General features: G+C 45.9%; 1 protein-coding gene across 1 annotated transcript in view; it reads right to left on the bottom strand.

Moving 5' to 3' along the window:
- LOC140386421 (transmembrane channel-like protein 3) overlaps nt 1-22,694 on the bottom strand; it is a 107,038-nt gene extending 84,344 nt beyond the window's left edge. Inside the window, exons 1-2 of the mRNA XM_072468751.1 lie at nt 22,496-22,694; nt 21,718-21,861 (exon numbers count right to left, since the gene is read on the bottom strand). Of these exons, the coding sequence (XP_072324852.1) occupies nt 21,718-21,861; nt 22,496-22,617 (266 nt within the window). The 5' untranslated portion in view covers nt 22,618-22,694. The remainder of the gene's footprint in view (nt 1-21,717; nt 21,862-22,495) is intronic.
- Between the last annotated feature and the right edge of the window lie 1,627 nt (nt 22,695-24,321).

Genomic DNA, 24,321 nt, shown 5'->3' with positions numbered 1-24,321 from the left:
ATTTTGGACACTAAGGGCAATTTATCATGGCCAATCCATCTAACCTGCACATCTTTGGACTGTGGGAGGAAACCGGAGCACCCGGAGGAAACCCACACAGACACGGGGAGGATGTGCAGACTCCGCACAGACAGTGATCCAAGCCGGAATCGAACCTGGGACCCTGGAGTTGTGAAGCAATTGCGCTATCCACAATGCTACTGTGCTGCCGTTAAGAACAAATAAATCTACACTATATCATTTTACCGTAATCCATGTACCTATCCAATAGCTGCTTGAAGGTCCCTAATGTTTCTGACTCAACTACTTCCACAGGCAGTGCATTCCATGCCCCCACTACTCTCTGGGTAAAGAACCTACCTCTGATATCCCTCCTATATCTTCCACCTTTCACCTTAAATTTATGTCCCCTTGTAATGGTTTGTTCCACCCGGGGAAAAAGTCGCTGACTGTCTACTCTATCTATTCCCCTGATCATCTTATAAACCTCTATCAAGTCGCCCTTCATCCTTCTCCGTTCTAATGAGAAAAGGCCTAGCACCCTCAACCTTTCCTCGTAAGACCTACTCTCCATTCCAGGCAACATCCTGGTAAATCTCCTTTGCACCTTTTCCAAAGCTTCCACATCCTTCCTAAAATGAGGCGACCAGAACTGTACACAGTACTCCAAATGTGGCCTTACCAAAGTTTTGTACAGCTGCATCATCACCTCATGGCTCTTAAATTCAATCCCTCTGTTAATGAACGCGAGCACACCATAGGCCTTCTTCACAGCTCTATTCACTTGAGTGGCAACTTTCAAAGATGTATGAACATAGATCCCAAGATCTCTCTGCTCCTCCACATTGCCAAGAACTCTACCGTTAACCCTGTATTCCGCATTCATATTTGTCCTTCCAAAATGGACAACCTCACACATTTCAGGGTTAACCTCCATCTGCCACTTCTCAGCCCAGCTCTGCATCCTATCTATGTCTCTTTGCAGCCGATAACAGCCCTCCTTACTATCCACAACTCCACCAATCTTCGAATCGTCTGCAAATTTACTGACCCATCCTTCAACTCCCTCATCCAAGTCATTAATGAAAATCACAAACAGCAGAGGACCCAGAACTGATCCCTGCGGTACGCCACTGGCAATTGGGATCCAGGCTGAATATTTGCCATCCACCACCGCTCTCTGACTTCTATCGGTTAGCCAGTTTGTTATCCAACTGGCCAAATTTCCCACTATCCCATGCCTCCTTACTTTCTGCGGAAGCCTACCATGGGGAACCTTATCAAATGCCTTACTAAAATCCATGTACACTACATCCACTGCTTTACCTTCATCCTCATGTTTGGTCACCTCCTCAAAGAATTCAATAAGACTTGTAAGGCAAGACCTACCCCTCACAAATCCGTGCTGACTATCCCTAATCAAGCAGTGTCTTTCCAGATGCTCAGAAATCCTATCCTTCAGTATCCTTTCCATTACTTTGCCTACCACCGAAGTAAGACTAACTGCCCTGTAATTCCCAGGGTTATCCCTAGTCCCTTTTTTGAACAGGGGCACAACATTCGCCACTCTCCAATCCCCTGGTACCACCCCTGTTGACAGTGAGGACAAAAAGATCATTGCCAACGGCTCTGCAATTTCATCTCTTGCTTCCCATAGAATCCTTGGATATATCCCGTCAGGCCCGAGGGACTTGTCTATCCTCAAGTTTTTCAAAATGCCCAACACATCTTCCTTCCTAACAAGTATTTCCTCGAGCTTACCAATCTGTTTCACACTGTCTTCTCCAACAATATCGCCACTCTCATTTGTAAATACAGAAGAAAAGTACTCATTCAAGACCTCTCCTATCTCTTCAGACTCAATACACAATCTCCCGCTACTGTCCTTGATCGGACCTACCCTCGCTCAAGTCATTCTCATATTTCTCACATATGTGTAAAAGGTCTTGGGGTTTTCCTTGATCCTACCCGCCAAAGATTGTTCATGCCCTCTCTTGGCTCTCCTAATCCCTTTCTTCAGTTCCCTCCTGGCTATCTTGTATCCCTCCAATGCCCTGTCTGAACCTTGTTTCCTCAGCCTTACATAAGTCTCCTTTTTCCTCTTAACAAGACATTCAACCTCTCTCAACCGTGGTTCCCTCACTCGACCATCTCTTCCCTGCCTGACAGAGACATACATATCAAGGACACGTAGTACCTGTTCCTTGAACAAGTTCCACATTTCACTTGTGTCCTTCCCTGACAGCCTATGTTCCCAACTTATGCACTTCAATTCTTGTCTGACAACATCCTATTTACCCTTCCCCCAATTGTAAACCTTGCCCTGTTTCACGCACTTATCCATCTCCATTACTAAAGTGAAAGTCACAGAATTGTGGTCACTATCACAAAATGCTCCCCCACTAACAAATCTATCACTTGCCCTGGTTCATTACCAAGTACTAAATCCAATATTGCCTCTCCTCTGGTCAGACAATCTACATACTGTGTTAGAAAAGCTTCCTGGACACACTGCACAAACACCGCCCCATCCAAACTATTTGATCTAAAGAGTTTCCACTCAATATTTGGGAAGTTAAAGTCACCCATGACTACTACCCTGTGACTTCTGCACCTTTCCAAAATCTGTTTCCCAATCTGTTCCTCCACATCTCTGCTACTATTGGGGGGCCTATAGAAAACTCCTAACAAGGTGACTGCTCCTTTCTTATTTCTGACTTCAACCCATACTACCTCAGTAGGATGATACTCCTCGAACTGCCTTTCTGCAGCTGTTATACTATCTCTAATTTACAATGCCACCCCCCCACCTCTTTTACCACCCTCCCTAATCTTATTGAAACATCTATAACCAGGGACCTCCAACAACCATTTCTGCCCCTCTTCTATCCAAGTTTCCATGATGGCCACCACATCGTAGTCCCAAGTACCGATCCATGCCTTAAGTTCACCCACCTTATTCCTGATGCTTCTTGCGTTGAAGTATACACACTTCAACCAAACGTCCGTGCCTGCAGGTACTCTCCTTTGTCAGTGTTCCCTTCCCCACTGCCTCATTACATGCTTTGGCGTCCTGAATATCGGCTACCTTAGTTGCTGGACTACAAATCCGGTTCCCATTCCCCAGCCAAATTAGTTTAAACCCTCCCGAAGAGTACTAGAAAACCTCCCTCCCAGGATATTGGTGCCCCTCTGGTTCAGATGCAACCCGTCCTGCTTGTACAGGTCCCACCTTCCCCAGAATGCGCTCCAATTATCCAAATACCTGAAGCCCTCCCTCCTACACCATTCCTGCAGCCACGTGTTCAGCTGCACTCTCTCCCTATTCCTAGCCTCGCTATCACGTGGCACCGGCAACAAACCAGAGATGACAACTCTGTCTGTCCTGGCTTTTAACTTCCAGCCTAACTCCCTAAACTTGTTTATTACCTCCACACCTCTTTTCCTACCTATGTCGTTGGTACCAATGTGCACCACGACTTCTGGCTGCTCACCCTCCCCCTTAAGGATCCTGAAGCAATTATCCGAGACATCCCTGGCCCTGGCACCCGGGAGGCAACATACCTTCCGGGAGTCTCGCTCGCGACCACAGAATCACCTATCTATTCCCCTAACCATTGAATCTCCTACAACTATTGCTTTTTTATTCTCCCCCCTTCTCTTCTGAGCCCCAGAGCCAGACTCAGTGCCAGAGACCTGGCCGCTAGGGCCTTCCCCCCGGTCGGTCATCCCCCCCAACAGCATCCAAAACGGTATACTTGTTTTGAAGGGGAACGGCCACGAGGGATCCCTGCACTGTCTGCCTGTTTGTTTTTTTCCCCCTTGACTGTAACCCAGCTATTCTTGTCCTGTACCTTGGGTGTGGGTACCTCCCTGTAACTCTTCTCAATCACCCCCTCCGCCTCCAGATGATCCGAAGTTCATCCAGCTTCAGCTCCAGTTCCCTAACATGGTCTTTGAGGAGCTGAAGTTGGGTGCACTTCCCGCAGGTATAGTCAGCGGGGACACCGGTGGTATCCCTCCCCACCCACATTCTACAGGAGGAGCATGCAACTGGCCTAGCCTCCATCCCCTCTTACCTGACAGAATATAGCTGCCCTGTGGACTAACTAGATCTCCGCCCTCCGACTCTGCTCCTAGTCAGCTACACTTTCTGTAAACTCCTGGCTCTCTTCTCACTCTGTGCGGAAATGTTGGAAACAAAATGAAAGGAGCACCTTACTCTCTCCTCATCTAACTCCCTCGGTCACCAAACTCTTACTACAGCACTCAAATGCACCAAATTCAGCACACAGTGCAAAAAAAAAAAATCATAGACCATGCAGATGGATGATCAAAGAGGGTTAAGTATATTTCAGTCACGCCTCTTCACATTTGAGTGATTCTGAAGGGCTGAGCTGGATATTGACACCACTTAACTCTTTGATGTGGTTGATATTTGTAAACATTGTGGTTACAGCACTGAGAGTGAAGAGATGAATGAAGCAAAGCTAACAGTTGTTTTGTGGAAGCTGTCAACCTTAGCGCACGACCAGAAATTAATGAATGGCTTGCAGCTAATGGATCTGAGGGGTTGAAATACCGGTCACAGCTGTTCTCTTTCCAGGAATGGACACGCGGTGCTTCCAGCATAAGTGTTACGACTGTCATTTTTTTCTCTGACACTGTGTGGACTGCTCTCTAGCTTCCAGGTAGGGTTTTCTTTTCTTGGGGGGGGGGGGGGTCTTTGGATGTCCCTCTAGTTAGAGGGTCCCAGTGGGGGGTCCCTATAGTTAGGGGCTCCCTGTGGGGAGTCCTTCTAGTTAAGGGGTCCCTGTAGGGGGGTGTCCCTATTTAGCGGATCATGTGGGTGTCATTCTAGTTAACGGGCCCCTGTGTGTTGGTTCCTTTAGTTAGGGTTTCCCTGTGGGGGGGTCTCCCTATTTAGAAGGGCCCTGCGGGGGGGTTCCTTCTCGTTAGGAGGTCACTGTGGGTAGTTCCTTTAGTTAGGGGATCCCTATTTATGGGGTCCCGTGGGGGTGTCTCCCTACTTAGGAGCTCTCTGGGGGGTCCCTCTAGTTAGGGATCCCTCTCGTTAGGGGATGCCTGTGGGAAGGAGTTATCCCTATTTAGGGGTCCCTGGAGGAAGCGGGTCAGGTCACCTCCGTACTTGGGGGAACGGGGGCACCCAGTATATCTGGGATCGGGGGCTGCTTTGCCATGCAGGGGGTGGGGGCTGATTTACATGTGGTGAGGGTGGCCGCCCTCAGGACTTCACTATCGAGATTCCTGCCTAAAATGGCGGCTGATAACGGGAGTCCCGAGGGAATTTCTCGTATTCCTTGCCATGCATAAATTTGCATGGCAAGGGATACTAAATGACTCGGTGGGAACACAAATCACGTGCAATTCAGGTCCAGTGGGAAACTTGGGCCGGGATTCACCACTTGCCGACGCTGAAATCGCATTCAGCGATCGGGGGGAGAATCTCTTTTGACGTTGAAATTGGGGGGTGGGGGCCTATTTTTGGATGCTCCGCCCCCTTCAAAATGGCATCATCGATGACTACGCTGAATGCCGTAGGGACGGCCTCAGGACATCACTTGGAGGCCCTCCCTCGATGTTCCGCCCCCATTGGATTAACTTCCCGGCAGTGTGGATCACTTGTGGTCCGAGTTTTCATCAACCTCGCATGGCAGCTGTGGACTGTGTCCAGCGCAGCCTCAGTCGTGGGGGGGGAGCTGTTCCGATGGCCGAGGAGGGCTTCGGCGGGGCCTGAATGGACTGGTGGGGGGCACTCTCTGGCAGGCTGGGTCCGTGCGCAGCCGGAGCCATGTTGTACGACGTGATCGCTGCAGGTCGTCGCCCTGCGCATGCGCGGCCACGGACTCGGCAAGTCTCCGACTATTTCTGTTGGGAACGCTGGGGATTTTACGTGGTGCGACTGCTAGCACCCCCCCCCCCCCCCCCCCCACCGGGTGGAGCATTGGTGCGCGTGCGCCGCTGACTTTTTCATTGTAAGACTGGACACATTCTGTGGACATAGCCTCAAAATTGGAGAATCCATGCCCTTAGTCTCCCAAACGGAGAATGTTGCCCAAATTCAGATTTTGTTTCTGAGAACCTTTCAATGCCAATAGTGAGACACTGAAATAACTACTCAAGAAGTACCATCTGCAGAAAGGAATGAGGACACTTCTGAGGTCTCAAGTAGCCAAGCTCCAGAACGCTGAATTCTATTAAAAAAGAATGGACGTTCATCACCGAGACGGTCTTCGTGAATTGTATATGTATGTCTAGGAATAATACATAAGTGGATCTGTTGTATAAATGTTAATTATTTTCATTGCACTAATGAAGTAAAGAGGGAAGGGTGTTTTCTATCTGGGAATACATTCCTGCTGGTTCAACGTCATGTGAAGTGCAGTGACGTCAGGTGAGTGTTTGTGCGGGCTTTAGGCAGTTCACCATTATTAAACCTCTAATAGTGTGTGGGCACCTCCATACCTTTTCTTTTTGCGGCTACATAACAAAGAAACATAACAATTTCAACTATTCAACATCCTAAATCTCATTTGGAAGGATTTTCTGAGAGGGAGGGGTGCAGTTTCTAATCTCTTATTTATGTCTCATTGTGACAGGCCAGTATTTCTTTTTATAAATTTAGAACACCCAATTCTTTGTTTTTCCAATTAAGGGGCAATTTAGCGTGGACACTTCACCTACCCTGCACATCTTTTTGGATTGTGGGGGTGAGACCCAGGCAGACACGGGGAGAATGTTCAAACTCCACACGGACAGTGACCCGGGGCCGGGATCGAATCCGGGTCCTCGGCGCCGTGAGGCAGCAGTGCTAAGCACTGTGCTGATGCTCCCTTACTGAGACGCAATATAATCGGCTGAGCAGAAAATCCCAAGCAGATGGCTACAAATTGGAATTTTTAAATGTGACTCCTGTTAGCAATAAATAACTTTGACCATAAATAGCCGATTCATTCTGTACAAATATTCACAAAGAGGCACTTAACTTGTTAATGTGCTTCTTTTAAAATTCGAATGTACTTTGTAAAGTGGAAGCGCTAAAAAATATCAGAGGGGTTCCCAATTAATATGAATTTAATCAGACCCTCATATATGCTGCTAGTTAACATTTCATCCCTTTGAGTTGTTCCTTAGTTAATAGTACTTAACTGGTGAGGTAGTTACACCTTATTTGCTATGCAGGGTTTTTAAATGATCATTCTACGACAATGAACCCTAACACTGATATGGCAGTGACTTCAGCTTGGCTGTTTTCTAGTATCGTGGGACCTCAGTGAACAGGTATAAAACCAAGTTGAAAACTCTGTAAACATTCCCACTGGAGCAGTTTTAACACTGAAAAGACTAACAAGGAAGCCAGCTCTCCTGCAACTGGAAAAATAGCATCAGCACTTGATGACCTGCCTTATGTATTCCAATATGCACGTGCCTCTGTTTAGGGAAACTAAAGATTGGGTGAGGAGCCAAGGTGACCAAGCTTTGTTGAACAGTTCCTTTTTATGCCCAAGGGTAACTCTGAATGTGTGGTGGTTCATGATTTTAAGTCCTTCCTCTCATTCCAAGCCTAATCTCTGCCTTTGGCTTCCTGCTTTGTTCCAATGAAGCTCAATTCAGGAAACAGTACCTTCAGCAGACTTCCTTCTGAGTCAGCGAGAAAGCGCGAGTCGGGGAGCAAGAGAGATTTCCCTCCAGAAGTTGATGAGAGCAGCGGGGCTTAAAGAGCAGAGAGAGAATGAGAGGTATAAAACAGAGAGAGAGAGAGAGAGAGAGACACACACACACAGAAAGTGCAGAGTGTGGAAGAGAGAGAGAGAGCGGAAGTGGGTCCTCCCTCCAAGATCTGGCATGTTTCCAATCAGAAGACATATTCTCAGAGTCACAGAACTGTTACATTGCAGAAGGAGGCCAATCAGCCCATTGCGGCTGCACTGGCACGCCAAATGAGTAACATGACTTAGTGACATTCCCCTGCCTTTTCCCCGTACCCCTGCACATTGTTTCATGTTTCTATTCGAGTAATCTTCTAAATCCTGTAATGATATGTATATAGGTATGCCAGTGCAGGGTTAATTATTACATCTCAGTATAATTCAAACACTAGAGGACACCACCAGTTCCCAGTATAAATATCAGACCTCAGGGAATCTTGGGTAGTTGTTTAGTAAGTGTTAGCAGAGAAGTATTGATCACAGCTCAAGGAGTAGTTTAGATTAGAGAGAAGTAGCACGAGGACATCATTAGTTAATACTAGATTATAGATTACTGTTTAACAGATTCAATCTTCCTTTATTAGTAGTTATAGCTCTGGAGTGTGTGTGAACTCTATTTAATTTAATCGTTATTCAATAAATTAGTTTTACTTCAATCTAAAGATTGGTGGTTTCTTTATCATCAACTCATCTGACCATTCTGGATCACAACATAGAACATAGAACATAGAACAATACAGCACAGTACAGGCCCTTCGGCCCACGATGTTGCACCGAAACAAAAGCCATCTAACCTACACTATGCCATTATCATCCATATGTTTATCCAATAAACTTTTAAATGCCCTCAATGTTGGCGAGTTCACTACTGTAGCAGGTAGGGCATTCCACGGCCTCACTACTCTTTGCGTAAAGAACATACCTCTGACCTATATCTATTACCCCTCAGTTTAAAGTTCTGTCCCCTCGTGCCAGCCATATCCATCCGCGGGAGAAGGCTCTCACTGTCCACCCTATCCAACCCCCTGATCCCAGGATTGTTGGTTACCTGCTCGAACAAGGCAAAGAATAACAAAATTTTACAACAAAGTGTAATATAACTCCCACTTGAATGTCTCGATTGAACCTTCCAGGCAGCGCATTCCAGACCCCAGCCACTTGCTGTATGAAAAAGTTTTTTCTCACATCACAGTTGCTTCTTTTGCAAATCACTTTAAACCTGCACCTTCTCATTCTCGATACTTTTAAGAGCGGGATCAGTTTCTCCCTATCTACTCTGCCTGGCCCGCTCATGATTTTGAACATTTCTATCAAATATCCTCTCAGTCTCCATCTCTCCAAGGAGTATAGTCCCAATCTACCCCTATCCCTGGAACCATTCTTGTAAACCTCTTCTGCACTCTCTCCAATGCGTTCACATTCTCCCAATAGTGTAGAACCCAGAACTGTACACAATACTCCAGTTGAGGTAAAAGAAGAATTAAAGTGCAATATCAAAGGGAAGGGTAGGTGATTGATGAATATCCATTGGCTTTGCTTGTTTATCTTTCAAACTAGTAGTTTATTAGTAATTGAAAAAATGTATCAGCAGTAGTAAGGTTTACAAATAGTGGTAAGCTTATCGGGAGTAGGAAAGTTTATTAATTACAAATTAATTAAAAATAAGAAATAAATTAACACATAATAAAGGTGGCAGGGCAGGTGATGTGTTACACCTACAGGATGTGGAACCTCCTGAACACCAGTATAATCCAAGGCTAATACGTCTGCAGTAAGTGTCTGCATCCTGAGGAACTCTGACTCAGGTTATGGAGATCCCCCATCACAGGATAGGGTGTTCTGATTTGGTCAGTGGCCCAGACCAGAGAGTGTGAGTGCAGATCAGACAGGTGAGGGGATTGAGAAGGTAGCGATGGAGCAGCCTCTTTCCTTGCAATTGTCCAACAGGTTTGAGGTTCTTGCAGCTTACATGGATGAGAGTGGGGTTGACAAGGTGGATGAGTGAATTGACCATGGCACCATGCTACAGGAAGCCATTCAAGTGGAATTTCTGCTTCGGGATTATGAGGAGCTAAGGGGTTAAATTAAAAAGCAGAACCTCAAAGGTACTATTCTCTGGATTATTGCTTGAGCCACAAGCAAATTGGCATAGGGTAAATGAGATTAGAGAGATGACTGCATGGCTCAAAGATTGGTGTGGGAGAAATGAGTTTCAATTCATCGAGACTGACACCCGTACTGGGGAAAGTAGGAGTAGTACCACTGGGACATTCTTCATCTGAACTGTGCTGGGACCAGTGTTCTGGTGAGGCATAGAACTAGGGTGGTAGAGGGTGTGTTAAACTTAAACGAAATAATGGGGGAAAGGGATCGTGTGAGAGGAAATGTAGTAATTAAAGGGTAACAATGAGCTATTAGAGCAGGGCAACAATTTGGGTAACGATAACCAGAGTGTGGCAGGAAGGGACAGAGGGTACAAATTAAGAAGACACCAGCAGATAAGACCAGAGATTACAAAAATTGATAAAAAATTAAAGTTAAAAGCTCTGTATATGAATGTATGCAACATTCGCAACAAAATGAATTGCTAGATCAGATAGAAATAAATATGTATGACCTGATCACCATTAGAGAGACATGGTTGCAAGGTGACTAAGGCTGGGACCTGAATATTGAAGGGTATTTGACATATTAAAATGGTAAGAAGCAAGGAAATGTGGTGGAGTAGCTCTGTTAATTAAGGATGCAATTTGTCCAGTAGTGAGAGATGACCTTGGCTTGAAAGAGCAAGGTGCAGAGTCGGTTTGGATGGAGATAAGAAATAGGAAAGGTAAGAGGTCACTTGTAGAAATAGTTTATAAGCCCCAAGGCAGTAGTTACACTGCAGGACAGAGCATACAGGGAGAAAAAAAATGTGATTTGTAGGAAAGGTACCGCAATAGTCATGGGTGACCTTAATTTACATGTAGATTGGATAAATCAAATGAGTTCATAGAGTGTGTGTGAGACAATTTCTTAGACAAGTAAATCCGATAGCCAACAGAGCATTGAACGGGTATTTTGTGCCTGTCTCCACTATGGAAGACATAGAAAACGTTTAGACTATCCTAGAACTGGTAATGAGCAATGAGACAGGGTTAATCAATAACCTCAGGGTAAAGGAACCTTTAGGTGACAGTGATCAGAACATAATAGAATTTAACCTTCAGTTTGAAGGGGAGAGTGTAGGTCAAGCACCAGTGCTTTAAATCTGAACGAAGGCAATTATTTAAAAAATATATATTTTTATTCTCCTTTTTCACATTTTCTCCCAAATTTACACCCAACAATAAACAATAATCAGTAACGGCCACCAAACCCCCAAACATTAGCCCACATGTTAACAAACAAATAATAAAAAGGAATCAGGAATCACCCATAGTCACCATTATCACGTACAGTCCCCTTCCACCCAATTATCCCAGCCCCCCCCCCACCATGTTCAATGTAATCCAATCTTCGAAAGTGCATAATAAATAATGCCCATGAATTGTAGAACCCCTCCATCCTCCCCCTCAGTTCAAATTTGACCTTTTCAAGAGTCAAGAATTCCAGCAGGTCCCCCCCATCACGCCAGGGCACAGGGTGGAGAGGTTGACCTCCATCCCAACAGGATGGCGAGGTTAACCTCCATCCGCCTTTGGGCGATCAACGAGGTGAAGGCTACAACATCCGCCTCTGCACCTGTTTCCAACCCCGGCTGGTCCGACCCCCAAATGTGATCACCCGAGGGCCCGGGTCCATTTCACGTGCACCACTTCAGAGATTCCCCCTTACAGTAATCCTCCAGCTTTGGACAGGACCAAAACATATGAACGTGGTTTGCACCCCCCCCACCCCCACCCCGCAACGTTCACTCACATCTTCTACCCCCTCAAAGAGCCGGCTCATCCTCGCCCTTGTGAGGTGTGCTCTGTATACCACCTTCAGCTGTATCAGCCTCAACCTCCGGAGCACCTCACATCAGAACCCCTCCTCCAGACCCTCTCTCAACTCTTCCTCCCACTTTGTCTTGATCCCTTCCAGCGGTGCCTTCTCCTCTTCCAAAATTGCCCCGTAAACCGCCCATACTACCCCTTTCTCCAGTCCCCCTGTCATCAGCACCTCCTCCAGCAATGTGGAAGCCGGCTCTACTGGGAAGCTCTGTATCTCCTTCCTGGCAAAATCTCGAACCTGCATGTATCTAAATATTTCCCCCTGCCCCAGCCCATATTTCGCTTCCAGCTCCTTCAATGAAGACAATTATTTTTAATAATTGTATCTTTATCAAGGCATTTATAAATAAACATCAAACACATCCATAACCAAGATCAAAAAGATAATGAACATGAGATCACATCATAACCAAACAAGTAACCAACATCCGCGACTCACCCTCCCTACCATGCCTCCCCACCCTCTCTGCCTCCACCTTTTCTTATTATCCCCACAAAACTCACCAACCCCCCACCCCTCACCCCCACCCCCCACCTCCCTCCCCCCCCGTTCTCCCACCTCGCCCTTCCTGCTGACTTAGCGGTCCTGGAAGAAATCATTAAACGGTTTCCATCAACGGATAAACCCTTCCACCGACCTTCTCAAGGTGAACTTAATTTTCTCCAGCCTCAGGAAGTCCGCGAGGTCGCTCACCCACACCCGTGGTTTTGGCGGCTCCGAGTCCCTCCCACCCCAACAGGATCTGTCTCCGGGCTACCAGAGAGGCAAAGCCAGAACAGCGGCCTCTCTCGCCCCCTGGACTCCCGGGTCTTCCGACACTCCAAACACTGCCAATTCCAGATTCAGAACCACCTTCACCCTCAGTACCTCCGACATCACATCAGTGAACCCCCTCCAGCTTCAGGCAGGCCCAAAACATGTGAACATGATTCGCGGGCCCCCCTGCACACTGCTCACACCTATCCTCCATCCCCTCCAAGAACCTACTAATTCTATCCATCGTCATATGCGGCCTGTGGACTACCTTAAATTGAATGAGACTCAGCCTGGCGCATGAAGAGGACTCATTCACCCTCCTCAGAGCCGCCTCCCATAACTCAGCCTCCAGCTCTCCCCCCAGCTCCTCCTTCCACTTTCGCTTAACTACTCCTATCAAGGCGCCCTCCCGATCCATCGTTATATATCTCTGACACCTTGCCCTCACCAACATTTGTTTTCGACAGCATCTTATCCTGCAACCCCAGCAGCAGCAGATCAGGAAAGGGCGGCACCTATTTTCTCACATAATTCCGCACCTGTAAGTTTCCGCTGGGCCACTCATACTCCTCTACCAGTCTCTCTAAGCTCAGGGAGCTGCCCCGATAAATAAATCCCCAAACTGCTCGATCCCCGCCTGCTGCCAACTCTGAAACCGCCCCCCCCCCCAATCTAGTCCGCCCGAAGGAAACCTGTGATTCCCTCAAGCCTCAAGAGCTGTCGCCACTGTCCCCACACCCTCAGGGCCACCACCATTACCAGACTTGTGGAGTACCTGGCCGGTGAGAATGGCAGAGGCACCGTCAACAGTGCCTCGAAACTAGTACCCCTACACGAGGCAGCCTCCTTATACTCCCATACCTACCCCTCCCCCACTACCTACTTCCTTACCATGGCTATATTTGCCGCCCAGTAGTAATTCATTAAATATGGCAAGGCCAGCCTGCCACCCCCTCACCCCTCTCCAACAGCGCCTTCTTTACTCGTGGGGCCTTCCCCGCCCACACCAATCCTGATATCAATGTGGAATGAAGGCAATTATAAGCGCATGAAAGCCGAGCTAGCTAACATTAACTGGGAAATTAGGTTACAACGTAAGACAGTGAAGATGGAGTGACAGACTTTTAAGGAAATGTTTAATAACTCCCAGGAAAGGTTTATCCCAGCAGGAAACAAAGACTCTCTGAGAACAATCATACAGCATCATCCGTGGTTGTATAAGGAATTTAAGGACTGTATCAAATACACTGTACAAATCTGCAAAGATTAATGGCAGGTTAGAAGATTGGTCAGATTTTAAGAATCAGGAAAGAATAACCGAAATAAAAGAGGGAGAAAGTAGTGTATGTGTCATGTGAGAGTAGCTTTAAGAAATGGGTGCTTATAAATGGGTGTGTGTATAAAAATCTGTAGTGAGAGTACCTTTAAGAAATGGGTGTTTATTACTGCAGTGATGTCAGAGAGTGGGTGGAGCAGGGCTGTCTGTCAGCTTTTTACTTTTGCTTTAGGTTTTTTGCTGCAGGGTGGGTTTGGTTTCATTTTGGTTTTGGAGAAGCTGCAATCACAGCAGGATATGTGTGAATCTATGCAAGCTTATGAGTGTCCATTTGCTGATTTCAACGTGGTAACTGTTCTCAGTAGTGAAGTTAAGCCTGATGTCTTTCTGTTAAAAGGTGCTTTTAAGTCTTATGGATGTTAAAAGGAAAGTAAGAATTACTTAGTGTTGTATTCTTTGGGGGTTGTATTTGAATTGATGGTTGCTAAGATGTTCACTGCATGTTGTAAAAAGGTTAACTTGAGTTCATAGAATAAACATTGTTTTGATTTTAAAAATACTTTTCCATTTCTGCTGTACCACACCTGTAGAGTGGGCCGTGTGCTCCCCATACCACAATCTAGTAAAAGTTGTGGGTCAGGTGAACTCCATGATACACTTTGGGGTTCTCTAAACCCTGGCCCATAACATATGAAAGAAAACTAGCTAAAAATATGAAAACATAGCAAAGGTTTTTGAATGTACTTATATAGGAACAGAGCAACTAAATCTACTGTTGATCCTCTAGAGAGTGAGTCAGGGGAATTGATAATGGAAAACGAGGAAATAGCAGAGGCAATTGAACAGGTATTTTCTATCATTCTTCGTGGAAGAAGACTTAAAACTTCCCAAATATACTTAAATCAAGAGGTGAGCTGAAGGGTGGGAAAACTACTAGGGAAAAAGTCTTGAGAAAACTGTTCTATCTAAAACCTGGCAAGTCCCTGGGAACAGATGGCTTGCATCCTGGAGACTTAGTAGAAGTGGCTGCACAGATCGTAGGTGCATTGGAGGTAATCTTCCAAAATTCTTTAGATATTGGAATGGTGCCAGTGAATTGGAAAATCTCAAATGTAAAACCTTAATTCAAGAAAGGAAGGAGACAGAAATCAGAAACTACAGGCTAACATGTGTCAAAGGGACTTTGCTAGAATCATTCATTAAGGAGGTTATAGCAAGGCACTTAGAAAATCAAAATGCGATCAAGCAGCGTTAATATGGTTTTGCCAAAGGGAAATCATGATTAACATATTTATTAGAGTTTCTTGAGGAATAACAAGCAAGGTGGATCAAGGGGAACCTGAAGATGTGGTGTATTTGGATTTCCAAAAGGCATTTGGTGCCATATCAAAGTTTACTACACAAAATATGATTAAATATTGTAGGGGCTAACTTATTAGCATGGATAAATAATTGGTTAGCTAACAAGAGGCAGAGAGTAGGAATAAATGTTTTTTATTTCCAGATTGGCAAGCTGTAACTAGTGGGTTAGAAACATAGAACATACAGTGCAGAAGGAGGCCATTCGGCCCATCGAGTCTGCACCGACCCACTTAAGCCCTCACTTCCACCCTATCCCCGTAACCCGTAACCCAATAACCCCTCCTAACCTTTTTGGTCACTAAGGGCAATTTATCATGGCCAATCCACCTAACCCGCACATCTTTGGACTGTGGGAGGAAACCGGAGCACCTGGAGGAAATCCATGCAGTCACGGAGAGAACGTGCAGACTCCTCACAGACAGTGACCCAGCATGGAATCGAACCTGGGACCCTGGCGCTGTGAAGCCACAGTGCTATTCACTTGTGCTACTGTGCTGCCCACGGAGTGGAGTGCCAGAGGGATCACTAGTGGGTCCTCAATTTTTTACAATCAACATCAATGATTTGGGTGAATGGACCTAATGTAAGGTAGCTAAATTTGCTGATCACACTAAGATCGGTAGGAAAGTAAGTTGCCAAGAAGAGGTAGAGTCTGCAAAGGGATTTGGATAGGATGAGTGAGTGGGCAAGAAATTGGCATATGGAGTATCATGTGGGAAAATGTGAACTTGGCCACATTGGCAGGAAGGATAGAAAAGTAGTATATTTTTAAATGAAGGGAGGTCGGAGAGGTCTGTGGTCCAGAGGGATCTGGGTGTCCTGGAAAAAAAGGTTAGTATGCAGCTACAGTAAGCGATCAGGAAGGCAAATGAAATATTGGTGTATGGCAAGAGGAATGGAATACAAAAGGAGGGAAGTTTTACTGCAGCTATACAGGGTCTTGGTGAGGCCACATCTGGAGTACCAGAGATGAGGTGTTTATTTTATGAAGAGAAATTGAGCAGCTTAGGTCTATACTCTCTTGAGTTCAGAAGAATGAGGGGGGGGATCTAAAATTGAGGTATACAAGATGATAAAAAGATATTGACAAAGTAGTTATGGAGCAGATGCTTCCTCTCGTGGGGCAATCTGTGATGAGAGGTCATAGTTTAGGATAAGGAATAGCAGGTTGAAAACTGAGATGAGGAGAAATTACTTCTCTCAAAGGGTGGTGATTCTGTGGAATTCACGACCCCAGAGTGCAGTGAATGCCGGGACATTGAGTAAATTTAAGGAGGCGATAGACAGACTTTTAATTAGTAGTGGGTTGAATGGCTATGGAGGACAGACAGGAAAGTGGGGTTGAGGCCGAGAGGAGATCAGCCATGATCGTATGAATGGCAGAGCAGGCTTGAGAGGCTGAATTGCCTACTCCTGCTCCCAGTTGTTATGTACTGCGCACAGCTGTTTGAAAAAGGATATAATTGCATTAGAAACAGTCCAGAGAATGTTCTCTCAACTCATTCCTGGGATGAAAGGCCTATCTAGAAAGAAACGTTGGACCCATCAGTGTTCAAAAGAATGAGAGGGGCTCTTATTGAAATATATAAGATTCTGAGGGGATTTGGCAGGGTCGAGGCTGAGAAGACGTTTCCACTTTTGGGGGAGTCTAGAACCAGGGGGCCCAGTTTAAGATAAAGAGGTCTTCCTTTCAAGATGGGGTTGAGGTGATTTTTCTTTCTCTCAGAGGGCCGACAGTCTGTGAAATTCTCTTCCCACAGAGCAATGGAGGCTGGGGCATTGAATTTATTCAAGACGCAATTAGGCAGATCTTTATAGACAAGAGAGCCAAGAACTGTGGGGCGGGATTCTCCGAACCCCCCCGCCGGGCCGGATAGTCGCCGGGGGTCGGCGTGAATCCTGTCCCCGCCGGCTGCCGAATTCTCCGGCTCCGGGGTTTTGGTGGGGGTGGGAATCCCGCCGTGCCGGTTGGCGGCTACTGGCAGCGGCCCCCCCCCGTGGCAATTCTCCGGCCCGTGATGGGCCGAGCGGCCGTCCGTTTTAGGCCTGTCCCTCTGGCGTAAATTAGACCAGGTACTTACTGGCGGGACCTGGCTCTGCGGGCGGCCTCCGGGGTCCTCGGGGGGAGGGGGGGGGGCGCGCGGGGGGGATCTGGTCCCGGGGCATGCCCCCACGGTGGCCTGGCCCGCGATTGGGGCCCACTGATCCGCGGGCGGGCCTGTACCGTGGGGGCACTCTTTCCCTCCGCACCGGCTGCTGTGAACCTCCGCCATGGCCGGTGCAGAGACGAACCCCCCCGCGCATGTGCTGGGATGACGCCAGCACATGCTGGCGCTCCCGTGCTTATGCCAACACACACCTGAGCGTCTTGAAGCCATCTGGACGGAATATTTACTTCAGTAAGACCATAGGAAACAGGCGTAGGCCGTTTGGCCCCTCAAGCCTGCTCCACCATTCAATTGAATCATAGCTGATCCGACATTCCTCAAGTCCACTTTGCTACTCTTTCCCCATAACCCTTGATTCCCTTACTGATCAAAAATCTATCCATCTCAGCCTTAAATATACCCACGGACTCTGCCTCCACAGCTCTCTGTGGCAACACGTTCCAAAGAGTCACAACACCTTGAGAGAAGAAATTCCTCCTTATCTCAATCTTCAATAGTCACCCCTTTATTCTGAGACTATTCCCTCTGGTCCTAGACTCTCCCATGAGGGGAAACAGCCTCTCAGCATTTACTCTGTCAAGTACTTTAAGAATCCGATATGTTTCAATGAGATCACCTCTCATTCTTCTAAATTCCAATGAGCGGAGTCCCAACCCAACCATTGCTCATAAGACAATCCCTCCACACTGGGGATCATCCTAGTGAACCTTCTCTGAACCGCCTCCAATGAAATAATATCGTTCCTGAAAGGAGATGAAAACTGCTCACAGTGCTCCAGATGTGGTCTCACCAGTACCTTGTACAGTTGCAGTAAGATTTTCCTACTCTTTTACTCCAACCCCCTTGAAATAAGGGCCAACATTCCATTAGCCTTCCCGATTACCTGCTGACCTCTGTGCCTGTTTTCTGTGTTTCGTGCACAGGTACCCACAAGTCCCTTTGTGTTGCAACTTTCTGCAATTTTTCACCATTTAAATAATACTCTGTTCTCCCTTCCAAAATGAACAACTTCACCTTTTCCCTAATTATGTTCCATTTGCCAGCTTCAGGCATTTTCTGAAACTCAATTTCCTTTTTCAGGTGGGAGGTCAAGCAAACCTTTTGATATTTGGGGGCCATTTGCATAGAGACACCCTCCTCTGAAGTTAGTACCGTTTGTCATATTTTATTCGTATTTTATTCTCATTTCATGAATCGGGAAGCTCATCGCGCTTTGCCAACATTGTTTATATTCAGACTTAAGTTGCAACTTACTTGCCTATTTTCAACAACACCCGTCTTCTCACTTCTTCCTTCTGGCTGAACAACTGAGGGTCATCTTTCTTTATTTCTCAGGAACTTTACTCAAATGTGTGCAGACAAACATCGAATATTATCCCGTTTATATGCCTTGGCTTCAAGGCCCTCTCCAAACAGTTGAGCACAAAATCCATGCTGATACTTCCAGTTCAGGGTTGAGGGAGTGTTGCACTGTTAGAGCTTCACTGTTTCAGATGAGGGGTTAAGCCAAGGCCCCAAGTGCTTTTCTAAATGGACTTAAAAGATGCCATGGCACTGTTTTATAGAACAGCAGAGATTTCTTTCCAGCATCCTGACCGATTTGTATCCACGGCCAACTTCTCTACAACAGATTATTTGGTCGTTATCACATCATCACAAATTGCTGTTCGTGGGTACTTGTGGTGCACTAATTGGCTGCTGTGTTTCTTACATTTATTATGATCCCTGACCAGACCCCCAACAGTGGCTAAGATACTGGACAGAAACTCCAATATTTTATTTTAATTTTGTAAGACTGAGGAAAGGATACTTCGCTCCAGGAAGGATTTCATGCGAAATAAGGACATGGTATATTAAAACAAACTTTATTACAAACACAGTATGAAAATATCTTTAACAGATGAGCAGCATGGTGGCGCAGTGGTTAGCACTGCTGCCTTGCGGTGCCGAGGACCTGGGTTCAACCCCGGCTCTGGGTCACTGTCTGAGTGGAGTTTGCACATTCTCCCCGTGTTTGCGTGGGGTTCGCCCCCACAGCCCAAACATGTGCAGGGTAGGTGGATTGGCCACGCTAAATTGCCTCTTAATTGGAAAAAATGAATTGGGTACTCTAAATTTATAAAAAAACAAACAAACAAAAAATCTTTAACATCACTCTAGAAAATAGTTTACATTTACCCTTTAAACAATGCTGATCAATACAGTACAGAATTACTCTTAACTGCTATCTTTATTTCCACTCAAACAACAAAACCATCTCAGTTCCCAAACCACTTCTAAATACAGTTAGCACTCAGGAATACTTGCTGTACAGAGATGTTTTTTGAGACGATTTGAAAAGATAGACCTGAGTCCTGTCAGAACTATGCAGAATCTCTGGCTGTATTTCTTCAGAAACTTTTCAGCTTGTCTTCCAATCGCAAACTAAAACTGAACCGCAACACCCGACTGTTTCAACTCCAGCTCCTCACATTAACTACATCATCTTGCTAAACTGAACACAATGTTTCTAATTAACTATCTGCAGGGAATCCTCCTAATATAAACAAAAATCCATTAGCCCAAACTTTTCCGATGCTTTAATTGCACCTCTGGCTTCCAAAAAGCCTAGCTGTCTTGTAATCCAGGATTTTTAAAATACTACTGTAGCCTTCATACAGACACTAACCCAGGCTGTTAATCCTTACTGCACCAATTACCTGTAATACAATATATCTGAAATTCCTACATGCATCACATATTACAAGAATGATCATGCTTCAGAAGTACTTAATTGGCTCTAATTTGTTTTGGGATATTTAAAGTCTAATATGCACTATGTAAACATATGCCCTTCTTTCTCTTTCTTGGCAAAATTGGGATCTGAACGCATCCTTGCTATCTTAGCATACTGATTAAGAAACCTGTTGCTTTACTGACTAATGACAGTTTATTTAATTTTACCTAGTTGGATGCAATGATTTCTATGGATCTACGGTTGGATACATGTACTGGTTGGCAAATAGCATCACTGTGCTATCTACAGCAGAAAAGTGACAGAGGGAATGAAAAACATAACATGTAGAAGGACAAGAGGAGACTAACTGCCCCACAAGACTGCCCCGTATACTCCCGACGACTGAATATCGCAGCTAGATACCCACATCCACCCTCCCACCATCAGTCATGTAATCTCATGGGACAGGCACACAATTGCAGAAATACGTCGATATCAATTTTAGACAAAGAATCAAACAACAGGAAAACATCAAATTGGAAAGGTATACATCTGGATGTGTGATCTGCAGGATTCCAGATGGAGCTGAACTGATACTGTAACTGGGAAGTTATCTGAAACCAGTAAAACTCCTAAATTTATGTTTCGGGATATTACTTAACAAGACGGCATGGTGGCACAGTGGTTAGCACTGTTGCCTCGCCGCGCCAGGGACCCAGGTTCAGTTCCAGCCTTAGGTGACTGCCTGTGTGAAGTTTGCACTTTCTCCCTCCCTGTGTCTCTGTGGGTTTCCTCCGGGTACTTCGGTTTCCTCCCACAATGCAAATATGTGCAGGGTAGGTGGGGTTATGGGAATAGGGTGCAGGAGTGGGCCTAGTTAGGGTGTTCTTTCTGAGGCTTGGTGCAGACTTGATGGGCCAAATGGCCTCCTTCTTGTTTATTTACCCCTTTATCTTTTTGCCCCCTGTATACAGTTATGCTGCTGCATTGATTAAAATCACCAGGATCTCAGTCGGTCTGGATGCCAGCAGTCAGAGTTGGGAGGTTAATCCAGATTAGGAGAAACATTACACTGAAAATAAAGTGGAAAATCTTAACCAGTATCTGAGTGAGGGGAAATGTAAAATGCAAGAAATATCTCGCACTCACCTTGTGAGGCGGCAGGGTGGCACAGTGGTTATCATTACTGACTCACAGCACCAGGGACCCGGGTTCAATTCTGACCTCGGGTGACTGTCTGCGTGGAGTCTGCACGTCCTCCCCGTGTGTGCGTGGGTTTCTTTCGGGTGCTCCGGTTTCCTCCCACAGTCCAAAGGTGTGCAGGTTAGGTGGATTGGCCATGCTAAAAAATTGCCCCTTAAAGTGAACAGGGATGTGCAGGTTAGATTACGAGGATGGGGCGGGTTGGATGGGGAGTGGACCTAGGTGGAGTGCTCTTTGGGAGGGTCAGTGCAGACTTGGTGGCCGAATGGCCTCTTTCTGCACTATAGAGATTCTGCGTGTCTGCATAGAAGGCACTCGCAATGAGCATCTTCAGAACAGGTGAAACTAACCAGAAATTAACAACTAAAAAAAGGACTTGAATTGTAACCAAATAGGTGCTCAAACACAAGAGGTCCAGCTAACCCTGCAGTGATAGTCACCGCTATGGGTGGCATGGCTCTGAGGATCTTTGCAGGGGGACAGTAACAAGAGTCCTCTCGTACCCCTTTTACCATTTGCTGTGGCATTTACCTGAGCACCTTTAGCTTTTGGGACATTGGCCAGGGCCTGCAGCGGATACTGGAGATCATTTCCTTCTGAATCTGGATGTTCTGAAAGATTTCCTCTGGGTCTTGGTAGCCGGTCTTCTCGCCTTCCTGCCCATCCTCCGAATCACTGTGAGGGTGTCAGACAAGAAGCACTCAGTCCCGAATGCACACAACATCAAAACTGGACAAACCGCACGGCGAGGGCAACAACTGGCAGCAAAATGAAAGCAAATTACTGCGGGTGCTGGAATCGGAAACAGAAAACAGCAAGTGCCGGACAATCGCAGCCGGTCTCAAAGCTTTGACAAAGAGTCATCCAGACTGGATACGTTAGCTCCCTCCTCTCTCCACAGATGCTGTCAGACCTTGCTGAGATTGTCCAGTATTTTCTGTTTGTGTCCCAGGAATTGAATCCCACTTTAACTTTCAGCCCAGAGGGTTTTGTCTCTCAAACCCCTTCGGCGTAATTTGCAAAAAGCAAATGAACATCACTCCCCATCAGAAATCTCAGATGTTAAATACACATCGACACATTTAAATAATTATTTACATTTATATGTAATCACTTACATGTGAAAATATATCCACTGGAGTGAGCTGTCCATCAAATTGACAGCGTTTTGGGAATGAAACAATCTTTAAAATAAACATTCAGAAGCGCCCTGAACACTTGAAATTGGAATTAGATACTCAAACTCGAATTAATCCACATTCTCTGCCCTCAACCCGCACCAGGCACACTCTCCCCGGCTCAATCTCACCTGTTCTCATGCTCTTCGTAAACTGCCGAGTAGATCCTGCGGTTGATGGAGTTCTTGCGGATCTTCTTCCTCCGTTGCGAGGTTTTTGAACGTTTGCTGTTGTTGGCGGCTGCCTCGGTCATTGATGCGGTGTGTGTGTGGTGTGTGTGTACACTAACTACCCCAGCTCCAGTCAGGGAACGCTCTCAGCATCTGTCCAGGGGGCGCCGCTCTCACTCAGTAATCCCACCCACCCCACCCGCTGCTTCAAGAAGTTCCTCACCCCCCACCCACCTCACTCCCCTCCCCAGGGTGGAACAGCAAAGGGGAGGAAAAACCTCAGCGACAGCCTCTTAAAGCCAGAAACCCACATTCAACCTCCTTCCCACACCCCCCACACACAATATAGGACATCGCTGTGCAAAACACTGGAAAAATGAAACGTTTTCGGGTCTGACAACACGCTTTTCTGTTTCCCCTTCTCTTCATTGTACTCTTTAAAAAAAAAAGAAAACAATCTTCAGGAAATTAAACAGCAATGGCAGGGATCACAACCCCTGGAGGGCCACTGTAACTAAAATAAAAACATCAAAAATAAACTTAATAAATTAAATCATGTTATTCCAGCGGGTTCTCTTTATATGTCTTTTTTTCTTCACTATTTCTTTGAAAGCATTTGAGTAGAACTGATGGGGCTTAGGTAGGGTGCTCTTTCGAAGGGGCGGTGCAAACTTGCTGGGCCGAATGGCCACCTTCTGCACTGTAAGGATTCTGCACTGCAGGGATTTTAACATCTTTGTCAATTTCTCCCTATTCTCCACCTATTGCTGGCCCTTTATCCAGCCCCACTGTTCAAAACTTCCCCACTCCTCCTCCCTTCCCCTCCCCTACCCCTCCCCTCCCCAAAAGTATAAATCTCATCCTATTTCCAGTCCTCTCTAGTTTTGACAAAGAGTCATCCTGATTGAAAAAGTTAGCTCCCTTCTCTCTCCACAGATGCTGCCAGATCTGCCGAGATTGTCCAGTATTTTCTGTTTTGGTTTCAGATTCCAGCAATTGACTTTTACCATACTACCTTTTCTTTCTGCAGCATCGCTGACCAGGAAACTCTCCAGCTCTTGTCACCTCCCATTAGACTGATTGGGCAAATCTGGAGGCTCACACACAATTTATTCGGCCATGTTTTGAATGCATCTTCCAGGGCCGTCAAGTCTTAAAGTAGGACTTGAGCCCAGAGCTTCCAACTCAGAATTCGGGGCACTACCCCACTGCACCACAAGACCTTATTTGAACAATGTAGAAGTGATTGGAAGTCAGATTAAAATTGGACAAGAGCAGCCAATTCTTTAAACCGTACAAGGAGTAAAATAGAATCTGTCACTGGATGAGGGCTTAGTGGGAAAAGACAGTCAACTTCAGTGATCTGATCATTCCATTTCATTAACAGAATATCAGATCTGTTGTGTTATTTTTATTGTTTCGTTCAAATGATCGATCAGTTGAAATGTTTCACCCACAAATAAAACATTGAGTAATTTAAAGACATGAGATTTAATTTCAATTCCCCAGCCCCATTATAAAATACAGCAATGACCGAATTAAAGATAAGCCTATAGAAAAAGAAAGCTGCCACAGGTTTACCTTTACTTGGATATAGCCATTAACCAACAAACCAGAGAGACCGGTGGCATAGATCAATTTACCCCTTTCAGCATCTAGTACAGTACGAAGTCTTACAATAAGACTTCGTACTGTGCTCACCCCAGTCCAACGCCGGCATCTCCACATCATGGTTAGCATCTAGTACAGCACCTGACGAAAATCCACACATATTAAAATCCCTTTAA

Source organism: Scyliorhinus torazame, chromosome 12 (genome assembly GCF_047496885.1).
Source record: "Scyliorhinus torazame isolate Kashiwa2021f chromosome 12, sScyTor2.1, whole genome shotgun sequence".
NCBI lineage: Eukaryota > Metazoa > Chordata > Chondrichthyes > Carcharhiniformes > Scyliorhinidae > Scyliorhinus > Scyliorhinus torazame.
This window is presented reverse-complemented; position numbering and strand designations above follow the sequence as displayed.